General features: G+C 45.0%; 1 protein-coding gene across 1 annotated transcript in view; it reads left to right on the forward strand.

Moving 5' to 3' along the window:
* The window catches only part of NCKAP1 (NCK associated protein 1), a 577,107-nt gene that overhangs the window by 387,329 nt on the left and 177,712 nt on the right, over nucleotides 1–12,066 (forward strand). The window contains exon 19 of the mRNA XM_078680487.1: nucleotides 10,388–10,527. Within this exon, the coding sequence (XP_078536613.1) occupies nucleotides 10,388–10,527 (140 nt within the window). The remainder of the gene's footprint in view (nucleotides 1–10,387; nucleotides 10,528–12,066) is intronic.

Below are 12,066 nucleotides of genomic sequence, written 5' to 3' on the forward strand. Positions count from 1 at the left end.
AACTCTAAGCCAGTTGTCCCCTTTCTGATCACAATTTCATTTATATTTAGGAAGCAGAGGATAATACATCTGGCTATCAGTGGACAATGGTGTTATTGTTCCTTTACTTGCATATAATAAAGTTAAACAGGAGGCTTGTGCACTCTATTAATGTTACATTACAGGCACGCTTCATATCCATTCAAAGGAGCCCACAGTAGTCCTGTGCTTTAAGTAGGGTTATAATGGTGCCCTTAAAGTCTGCCCAGAACAGTGAAGTAGAAAACATTATATATAGCATGTTACCATGTGATTGTGACTGGCACCATACCATCCATATGTGTCACTTCTTGAGCCTCTTCACACAACAGACATGTGACAAAGGGTGGGTTTTAAATAAAATATTTATATGTGCAATTTACCGGCAAACATAAAAGCATTTCATAACAGCATGTTTTATTATCACTTTAAAATAGCAGAAACTAGTGTGAATTGGTGTTTGGAAGGTTGTCTGTGATTATCACCAGGGCTGTAGTTTGAGGTTTTCCTAGACATGATAGTGCCCTGTTAGCTGTTCTAAACAGTGAAACACTAGGTTGAAAGACCGACGGTAGTATATAAATCAGCTGCAGTTGTGGTTCTGGACTTTTGTCCCAATGCAGGAAATACTTCCTTCCAGGCTTCTTTGCAAATGTATCTTAGAATCTTGAGAAGAGCCTCCTCTGTCTGGATGGAAGTAATTATTTATAGAGTGTTCATCTTCCATGCATGCTTTTATAGTTCTGCAGAATAAAAAATAAACACAAAATGCCCATCACTGGTTATGATTAAAACAGCCAATAGCTGGGATGAAACACACCACCAAGTTTTAAGATACTTCTGAACTGAGGCTGTTCAGGTCCTACGTGTGGGTGGAGAGACACAGTGTTGCTGCAGAGACAAATATAGCCTTGTTCACTGTGATCCGGACATCAGTATTTGGGCCAAGGCTATATTGGGTTTCTATGTTCTTTGCTCAGTTTATGCTAGCTAAACTTATATATTGTTAACTGGTTGGTAAAGTGTCTTTTGTACAACAGTAAGGACCTTAACCGTACTCTTATGCACGTGTAAGTAGTGTAAAGACTCAAGAGTGCTGGACATATTGACCACTTTATTAGCCCAGCAAGCAACTACGATGCAGAATTTTGAATTGACTGTAAATGATTCATTACTGATTCTTAAGCCTATAGGTTGATGCTGTATCCAGGCTTAAATAATGGTACTGACCACAGTAACATGCAAATGGCATCCCTTTCAGTCACAGGGAGCTGCTAAACATGCAGCTCCCTGTGTCTGAAAAGCAATTCTCCTCCGCTTCCAGCAAGTGGGAGCATTTCTGAGCTCTCATTTGCTGGAAGCGGAGCATTTGCTGTGGCTTGGTGGGAGCGGTAAAGCTCCAGCAATTCCACAGCAAACAGCTATGTACCTGGGGTGGGCACCCCGGGACATAGCAGGAGCTGGCCCTGTGGAGGTGGCGGTCCCCCTCCCATTACCATTTTTTTTAAAATTGGCCTGAGAATGTGATGGCTCTGAGGAATCAGTGAAGCCTCTCAATCCAAAATTAAACATCCTGAGGCGGTGGTGATCCCCAGGCTCCAGCACAACACAACTCCTGCCATCAATTGAATTCTCTGTAGAGAAAGGGGCAAGGCACTCTCCTCCATCTAGCATTGCCTGATACAGTGATAAGGAGTGGAAAGGCTGGCTTTAGTCAAAAAGCTGGGCATCCAGAGTTTTACAGGGCTGATGCAGGTGAATTCGATACGCATAACATAGTGAATTATGGGCTCCCACACGTGTTGAAGCTAGTCTGTGTGATATCCGTTCCATTGCTAAGATGTAGAAAACGCAACCGAACCATTGTGCCATTGAGGGAGGAGCAGCCTGTTTCCACATGAGTGCAATATGTTGCTGCACCACTTGGCGCAGGTAGTTGATAAGCTTCCAGTCTGCATGCGTCATCGCGGTTAAGGCCCAAGATGATCGTGAGATATGAGGCAGGGAGTCGGTAGCCCACTAGGTCTTTGATCTGTCCCAGTTTCTTTCCAAAAAGTAGTAATTACTTTGCAGGACCATCAGAAATAGCAGAAGCCACCTCTGCCCTCTTTACAGCGCCAGCAAAGAGAGAAAGTATCTGGGTAAATAGTGGCGAGACTGGCCGGTGTGTGATACCAGTGAAACATTAATTTTTGAGGCATGTGAGCTGTAGATCACATGCTCTGCATACTCCTACCATCTAGTGTTGGGTCCGGATATTTGCAAGTTGTATTTCTTCAAATAAATCTTTTCAGTCACAAGGTAAGGTGACACCTCCTTTTGGTGATAGTGCGTATGGGCATCAACTCCATTGTTAGATTTTGTTTTCCGCTATCGGGTTCGGACGTGTATTGCTGTGCTCTGGTTAGAAACCATTATTCGGGTTGCCCTTGGTGCGCAGTCCCCTCTACCCGCGCCAGTATTCTTTCAAACTCCTATCCCCTTCTCCGCGCATCGTATCGATCGAGGAAAATCTCTATTACGATTGGAAAACTCTGGGAAGGCCTATGGGGAAACAGTCTCCATTCAAATTCTGTCCTCTGTGCCATGCAAAACGTCCGCTCACCGACTCACACAAAGTGTGCAACATGTGCTTATCTCCGGAGTGCAACGAACAGGAATGCGACGCGTACAAATCACTTTGATTGAAGAAAATGCTCCGCGATTGTCAGGCTCGATGTCGTTAAATGCAAACCCAAAATATCGAATACACGCTGGACATCTTCGTGATGGATCCGAGCAAGAAGGATTCGATGCACAAGGGGCCGAAGAAGAACAGGAAGAACTTGTTTCATTCCCGAATCGGACTCGGAGATTGAAGTTGACATACCGCAAGGTCAGCGTCCCGTGAGTACCGAACACTCCTTGCCCCAAAATCCAACTCAGACCAAGCAAAAGGCTTCGGTTCCACCCCACCGTCGGGCCACAGTCGGCGCCGAGAACATGTTTCTGACGCCTCGCTCGAGATAGAGTTGGCCAAAGTCAGGCACCAAGCCGAAACCGTCCGACATGGACCCGAAACCCTTGACCCGCATAGCAGCAACCGCCGGCCAGAGGGCTCGTCGCTCGGGATCCCTCTGGTATGTCACTGCCTCTGGAAGCACTGTTGGGTCTTCTAGGGGCCTAGGAACAGCAGTCTCACAGGGCGAACACAGCTGCACACTCCTCTGTTGCCAGGCGACAGTGCTGTGATTTCAGTGGGCTCCGAGCGTCTCACCACCACCAGCCTCAGTGCAACCCCCGCTAATGGTGGCAGAATGGCGGTCCCACAGCCTGGCATAGTTCAGGAGCAGGTCGCTGGATAAGGCCTCCTCATCCACAGTAGGCCGGATGAAGTGAAGGTAGGCCAGGCAAGATGGTGGCGGGTGCTCCCGGCTGCCGCTGGGACCCCCTGTCATTCAGTTTCCAGTGTTGTCATCGGGGGAGCAACCTCTTTCCGGGTGGGTCGGGAGAGTAGGGTCCCCCACATCTATAGAGCGCCCATTTGACTGCCCTGGTGCAGTCAATGGCGTTCGATTGACCACAGGGAGTTGGAGAGCAGGCGAAACATATCCTACTCCATTCCCTCCGATGCCACGCCCCCAATCTCTACTCTTAAATCAAGAATCTGATTTTTTTTCTAGCTTATGCCGGCTAGAGTGGGTTGGTGGCAGCTCCTACTCGGTCCCGCTTTGACTTGCAGAGGCATTATTCCTTAAATCTTTGCTCTATTGTGCTATTATGTTTTAAAACGCTGCTGAAACTGATTTCTCGTGCTGAAGTGCTCACGCTGAATTTCCTCATTTTTAAATCTGCTTTTTAACATTGCATACCTGTTAGCTTCATCCCCTAGTGCGGAGGTGTGCCTTCCCTGCCCCGTTCCACTGCGGCTTGCTGTGCCGATAGTGTGGAGGGCTGCCGGCCATCTTTGGTGTAGTCCCGGACCCCGGCTGGGCTAGTGGCAGCGCTCTATCTGGGGGAGGGAGGTGCACATATAAATTGCGTATGCCTTTCCGGACGTGCAGAGGACATGAGCAGCGGGCGCGCCAAAGGTTAGCCCATCTGCGCCCGTCCGCGCCTCGGGCGCGCCCAGCGCTAGCCATGCTGCCCATTTATCTCCTCCCCCGGAGGCTGATCTAAAGAGGTACTCCCAGAAGGAGCTAATGGCTCTTAATACCACCATTTGTGAAGGCACCCAGCCGTGGGTTGTCTCTGATCGCTCCCACAAAACCTGTCCTCTTTGCAACTTCGCCCTCCCCCGAACTTTGGTTGCTCCCGCTTCTATAATTAACACCAAACATACAATAACTGCATCCTTAATAAACGCTCGCTCTATGGTCAAACACGCTGCTAACATTGTTTAATTGCTGTCGGATGGTAATTTTGACATCTTGTTCATTACAGAGACGTGGTTAAACAGCTCCTGCGCCCCTGTGGTTGAACTTGCCATCCCGAGAGGCTTCAAAATTATTAGGGCTGACCGCATAGCTGGGAGAGGTGGGGGGGCCGCTGTTGTTTTTAGAGACTACTGGTCTTTTCACAGTGAGACTTCCAGCGACCTGGGAGACGGGGAGGTTCTTCACTTCTCCCTTGTTCTTTCGCCCCATTTTACGTTGGGTGGCACGCTGATTTACCGCCCCCCAGGTCCTTCCGGACCTTTCCTTAAGGCGCTGGAGGATCTGATTGTACCCTGGGCTTTGAGGTTACCAAAGTTCCTTCTGCTGGGAGACTTCAACATTCATGTAGATGTGAGCGAGTCGCCGGACTCACTAAGCTTGTTTGAATCCCTAAATCTAGCCCCATTGTCCCAGTGGGTTAAGTTGCCTACGCAAGGCCACCTTTTGGACTTAATTTGTTCTAATTTTGCTTTAACAATATCCGACCCCGAAGTTCTATCCTGGTCGGACCATATGCTGATTAAGTTTTCTTGGCCTCTAGTCAAATCTCCCTGCTTCAATTTGCCTAACACCCACCATCAGAAGATTAACTTGTCGGCCCTGACCAACGCTCTTCAGCAGAGTCGTCCAGTGCTTGGCTCCGAGCTTTCCGATGCCGTGCAGCAGTCTGACACCTGGAGCTGCTCAGGGGTGAAGGCCTCTGTTAAACAGGGCACTGGCTCAAATAAGCGCGCAACACCCTCCAAGCCCTGGTTTTCACATGCCCTGAGAGAACTGAAGCTTAATTGCAAAAAGCTGGAGAGATGTTGGAGATGCGCTTACTGCCCTACTGCTAAGGGGACTCTACGTGCGGCTCAGAGGGTATACTATGCCGCCATTAGGTCGGCCAAGAGAGAGTACTATGCAGGCAGGATTTCTAGGGCCAATAATAACAGCAAGGAAATCTTTTCTATTGTAAAAAGCTTTCTTTCCCCCTGTGCCGAACAACCATCGCTTCCATCTACCACACAATGGTGTGAGGTTCTGTCCTCTTTTTTCATAGACAAAATTGTTGGGATTCAGGACAGCCTACGCACCAGTTGTTTGGATCAGAGTAACCAGGATATGACTCTCTCCCACTCCCCTCCACCTCTCCTCCCCCTCTTTCTCATGTTTTTAATGTATTTTCCTATCCTACTGTGGCAGCTACTTTAGCTGTCCTCAAATCTGTGAAGTCTGGGTCTCTACTGACCCTTGCCCGGCCCGCGTCTTAGGGGGAGTGGCGGACTCGGGAGGCCACCTTTAGGGGAGTGTTTTAGGGGGAGTGGCGGAGGTGGTCTGCTCCGAGGTCGCAGAGATTATTAGCCTCTCGTTCAGAACTGCTACAGTCCCCGACTGTTGGAAACAGGCCAAACTTCTGCCGCTTCTCAAAAAGTCAGGATTAAACTTGGATGTCCCAGCCAACTGTCGCCCTATTTCTCTGTTGGCCAAAATATCTGAGAAAATTGCATTCCGTCAGCTGGATGCTTTTGTTGAAGACTCCCAATCTCTCCATCCTGCTCAATCTGGGTTTCATACTGCCTACAGCACCGAGTCAGCACTGGTGGAAATCTGAGTGCCTGGACGCCGGCGACAGAGCGGTTCTGATTATGTTGGACCTCTCTGCCGCTTTCTATACGGTGCCTCATCAGCTGCTGATTTCTCGGCTGGCATCCGTTGGCATTGCCGGTTCCGCATTAGAATGGCTGACCTCATTCCTGACCAACCGGGCTCAGCAGGTGTGGATGCCCCCTATGCCTCTTCGGCCAAGCTTCTTCCTACCGGGGTACGACCGGGGTCTACATTAAGGCCACTGTTGTTCAATATCTATTTGACCCCCCTGCTCTTTCTGGCTGAAGAATTATGGGCAAAAATAATTACCTATGCTGATGACACACAGCTGCTGTTCACCTGGCCGGGCACAGATCTGGACACTTTTTTGGTCCAGGCCTGCCTCTCCTCAGTATTTACTTGGCTCGCTCTTGCCCAATTAAAATGCAATGAAAATAAATCTTAAATACTACTCTATGGGCAGTTTCCCCCTAATTTTAGAGAATCCTTATGGCCACTTGATGTCCCATTCCCCAGCGCTGTTGGCAAATCAGCAAAAAACCTGGGAGTTTGGTTTGGGGAAAACCTAAAATTTGATGAGCATATTAAAAAAACTCACCGGCGGGTGCTTCGGCTCCCTGAAAGCTCTTCGTAGGTTTTTTCCCCTGCTGCCAAGGACGTCTAAAGAAACAGTGGTAAGGGCGCTCATTCTTTCTCACCTCGACTACGTGAACGCCCTGCTCTCTGGTATTCCTGCCTACCTTACCAACTGCATTCAAATCATACAAAACGCGGAGGCCAGACTCCTCTTTAACATCTCACGGCAGCCTAGCGTCCGTCAACATCTGCGCAGCCTGCATTGGCTCCCTGTCGCACAAAGGGTCGTGTTTAAATCCCTTACTTTTGTGCATAGAGCCATCCACGGTCTAGGGCCAGCGTACTTAAGGAAGCGCTTTGCCTGGTATTTACCTATCCGTCCACTACGGTCAACTTCCCAACATCTGTTGGTTGTTCCTAGCTTTAAACAAACCCGCCTTGGTGGACAATCTATCACTGTTAAACCGGCCATCGCCTGGAACACCCTTCCCCCGTCGCTACGCGCTACTCAGGATTTCAATCTTTTTAAAAAAAAACACTTAAAACCCACCTCTTTAAACTGTCAGTGTAATCATTCTAGTTCTCTCCTGCCTAGCTGCATTTTTTCGCGCCAGGATACTCCTTAGTAATTGAGCGCGCTACAAAACCACTAATAACATAACATATAAAGGTTTATGGATCCTCACAGTTTGCCTGAGATGGCTGGAGGGATGATTGCAGTGTTGCATAGTTGTAGCGTTTTTGGGGGGTTTTTCTGCCAAGAAAATGTGATTGCTAAAGTGGTCGTTTTTTAGACAAGTTTATAGAAGTTGACCTGTAAAACATACTCCAAGCAAATTCTTTGAGTTCTACTTTTACTTGAGTAAGCATACACATGCATTTTTGCTAACGTGAAATCTGCAGTTCCAATTTCCCTACACCCTTTTTCTCCCAACCATTTAAAACGTTTTACCTTTGCACTTCTTATTAGTACATTTGCCACACTTTCTATTGCGGGAACAGATGGGAGTTGCTCAGTACCCTTTAGCCCGTACGTTTGTGGATGTGCACAGATGCACTGGGCATTTCAGCTCTGGAAGGTACTGCATCCTTCCAATTGTATGCAGGTTTGGAGAAAGGCTGCAAAACAGAACCGTGCTGGAATCCAACAGCCTCTGGCATATCAACCCTGGCATATTTAGAAGGCTGTTATCAGAGCTTTGAGATTGGATCACTACCATAAATAGCTTTCTAAAGCATCAAGTCACTTGGACAAGTAGATATTTTTAAAATTCCACACCCCTGGATGCATACTGTAGCTCCAGCTAGGACCTCTAAATAAATACTTCTTTGCCAGTGGTCTGAGGATAAGTAGGCATGGCTCCTATATTTTGCCCGGTCTTTTAGATTAATCAATGGGATGTTATGTGGACAATACATTAAAAGTGTGGAAGATTGTATTGCCATTTTTCAGAACTAAACCTGGTTTTTGCGTTGTATGGGACTACACCCAGGCATACAGGATTCCCCCTGATTTATTACCTCGGAGTTGTTTGTCTTTGTTCCTGAATACTTCTCATTTGAGAGCACCCTTTTGCTTGTGGCATATGTGTGCATGCAAATATTGTAAAGACTTTCAACAGCATCTTCTCCAGAATGTGATTTGTGAAGTAGACATGTGAACCACACCTTACTGATTGTATAGTAAGAAAAAAAGCAATAGTCTTAATAATTTAGTTTATAAATTCTTTGAAGGTTCGGATGAGGATCAATAAATCCCACCCTGAAAGTTAAATTGATCTAAATTCATCTAAAAATATAGGATAAATATATTTTAACCCTTAAATTGCGAGCAGTTGGGCAAACTCTGTTATGTTCAGTATTGATACATTAATGCAAATACCATTGATGAAACCAACAGGTGCTCCGTGGATTGAACCCTGTACATCGATTTGCATTGACCTGTTTCATAAATCTCCTTCACTTTGATCCAGTGCCACTTGCTCAATAACTTGACATCAAATGTCTCCAATGCTAAGCCCAAGGGGGCTTTTAATGTTCAACAAGTGGTGCACATCTTGACTTTTTATGTTTGGCCCACATATATACACTCACAGGGGACCTATGTAGAATAAATCACATTTCAAGAAATATAGTTGGTAAATTTCTGCAATGAGTGTCTTACATGTTGATATAAAATGTTCAGTTTTTCAGATTTGGTTGCTTTGAGTGCAACACGAGGTCGCACAAACACCAAGCCTTCATTGTTCCCCCGTCTTACTTTGGGCACTAATCGGTACTTCCTCTTACATGCTTGTCTCAAACATCTGGTAGGATAACCTCTTTCCTTCGGACACAACAATAGAAAATCCATTTTGTGCCAAACATCTACCTTTCTCGTACAATTCTTCCTAATTTTGAGGAATTGGTCAAAGGGTAGAGTATGGCGTAAAACCAGGAGGGTGATGACTGGTAGAGCATTAAGTTTCATAGTTTTGCTGAACATTGTGGTATATATTTTATAATCCTCTGCTTTAATCATCAGGTCCAAGGAGGCTACCTCAGGGGAGCTATGTGACATGGTGAATTGAATATAAGTGAACTTGTAATTGAGCATGATCTGAGAAGAGTCCATTGCACTCCTATCACCCATCCAAATCATGAAGACATTGTCTTTGTACCATTTCCATTAAGTGATGTTCTGTAAAAAGGGTTTATGCTTATTGCAAATGTGCAGTTGTTAAAAAATGTCTATAAATGGATTATCTGCGTCTGGAGCAAATCTGGCACATAGGTTACCTCTTAACTTGAAAATAAAAGTTGATGCTAAATTTAAAATAACTGTTTGTAAAGGCAATATCCAGTAGGGAGACAATAGTCAGTGGGGACTTAGATGAGACCTGATCTAGATTCTTGATGCCTGATCACTGGTAGAGCCTCCTTCTGTGGGATATGTATATTGATCGTTGCCTACAACTCTGGGGGTGGGGGGGGGGGGAGGAGTCAAATACAAAATCCTCAATACTGTTCATTAGGTTCATACTGTCCATAATGAAGGCCCGGGTGCATAGGACAAAGGGCTGGATAAAAAAAAAAACTTGTATTTACACAAAGGTTACAGCAGTGAGGCACATCTGGAGACGATAAGTCTCCAGGTAAATTCACTATTCTCTAGTGGTATTTGGGGAGGGTGTAAATGGTACGAGTTCACAGGTATGTATTTCCCATTCTGAACAGACAATTCACTCTAACTCAAGATCCCACTTTCAAATGTTCCCTTTGCAGTAAGATTAAGACCTTGGCTCCTGTTAGTGGGATCAGTACTCTTAATGCTCATTGATAAGTATTGTAAAATGTCCTACTTATAATAATATCCTATACATGATCATTAAGGTTGAAGAAAGGATTCTATGATGTAGAAGTATGCACATACTAGTCATTGCATTGATTTGTATATACATATTACCAGAACCAACCCTTTATGTGGGTGTACCATCAACCACCCCTGTTCTCAGCTATCCATAGTAAAAGCAAATTCAGAGCAGGGTTTTGCCCTTGGGGTTGCCCCCAACATTGCTTTTTTTCTTGCAGTGTTTTAAAAGTGCTTTGTGCTTTCGATGTGTGTGAAGAAGGATGTGCCAAGGTAGTAGTACAAATGTCACAATAGTGAGACACTTTGTAACCATTCTACACTTATCTGTACCTTTATTACAATTTCTCCATAAGTTCCATTGGTTCATATTGCTTATTTGATGTAATTATATAATAATTGACTAATTGGAGATCTTTATATTTTTCGTCTATTGCAGTTGTTGCCGAAACATTGTGCCAAGACCATCAGCCAAGCAGTGAATAAAAAGTCTAAAAAACAGACCGGAAAGAAAGGTGAACCTGAAAGGGAGAAACCAGGAGTTGAAAGTATGAGAAAAAACAGACTGCTTGTGACCAAGTAAGACCATTTGTTTTAAGTTAAAAAAAAAGTCTATTTATGGATTTTCTTTTAAAATAAACAGTTGTACACAAATCAGGAAATATAGAACTGCAGTGCTGTATTTTATCATACTTTTCGTGACTCCCCACCTTGTGTAGGAGCCCTGCTCCTCAGTGCATGGCCCTCTAGCTGCGTTTGCAAAGGTACCATTTGTTTTCAAGGGGTCTGTTTTGTGACTCTACACGTCCACCCCTGCAGCTTAAGCACTGTTACCAGAGTTTCCATTTCTGACCCTGCCATTTGTCCGGCATGTAACATTTTGTCCTTCCAGTGGAATTAAAAAGCTTTCATTATTGATATAATTTCTGCATTTTCATTATTTAGTCATTGTTTATATTTTCCATGCACACAGTTGCTTTTTCTATATATATTTCTCTGAAGTAAATGAAAAGGCATGACAGGTTTCCCTTTGTGCTGCATGTTATTTTCAGCCGGATTCAATTCATGAATCAAGTGCAACGTGCAAATTGTAGCAACTGGACAAACCGACTCCATCACTTACCCGAGACACTCTGATCAGTTTGTGTTTTGCTTATTTTGTGTTGGACAAGCAACACAGACTTCTAGAAGTCGCATAGTCAGTCACAATGGCTGCTTCTCTCTGAGCTCCAGTTGTAGTCTCTTCTTTCCTACTTGATGTGGCTGCTGCAGCATCTCTTGATCAGTGGCGGCTGGTGATATTTGAAAGTGGTGAGATATAAAAGTTCTGGATGAGTGACCTGTGGTGAGTCCGCGTAGTGGGCCAGCCTGACTGTTATAAGGGTGGTTCGAGGGGGTTCTCCCCGGAGGGCATTTTTGAAAAAAAAGTTGGCAAGTAAATTTGAGAAAGCAAGAAGGTTAATAAGGCAATAGTGTAAGTGTAGTTATGACATCAATAAGGAGATTTCATATGATAATGCTGTAGGTAACTGCTTATTCAGTATAACCGCAGAACTTAAAAACAGACTTTGAGATAACAATGCTGAGTACCTCACAGATTTCCTTATTTATTAATATACCTTTACAAATTAAATATACTGAGGAAATACAAGTTATTGCGATTTGCTGGACTGGACCCAATAAAAATCAGGTGCAGATCCCTGACCAGAGAGTAAAAGATTGAGGCGCCGGCTGTGAGGAAAAACACTCAGTGATATTGTATCCACTGACATAACTAAGCGCCTGATGCTGCTATTACACAAATACCATGACATTACACTACCAGCTTTGGCCTCCTTGAACATACTGCAGTCTCAGTCTGCATTCAATTAAGTGTGATGTGAAGTCTTGGAAACGCCAACACAGCAGCAAGGCCAGCCCTAGGGCACATGGTGCCATAGTACTACTAGAGATTAGCACAAAAAAGTCTGAGTAACCCCCGCCGGGCATTAAATACTGTTTTTGTTTTTCTAATGAGTAGAAAGACAAAAACAGTATTTGGCTCCAGCGGGGGTTACTCAGACTTTTTTGGGCATATGTCTGCCTTGGCCTCCTCAAGATTATCTGCGAGAGGGACAG

The sequence above is a fragment of the Lissotriton helveticus genome, chromosome 3_1, assembly GCF_964261635.1.
Source record: "Lissotriton helveticus chromosome 3_1, aLisHel1.1, whole genome shotgun sequence".
Classification (NCBI taxonomy): domain Eukaryota; kingdom Metazoa; phylum Chordata; class Amphibia; order Caudata; family Salamandridae; genus Lissotriton; species Lissotriton helveticus.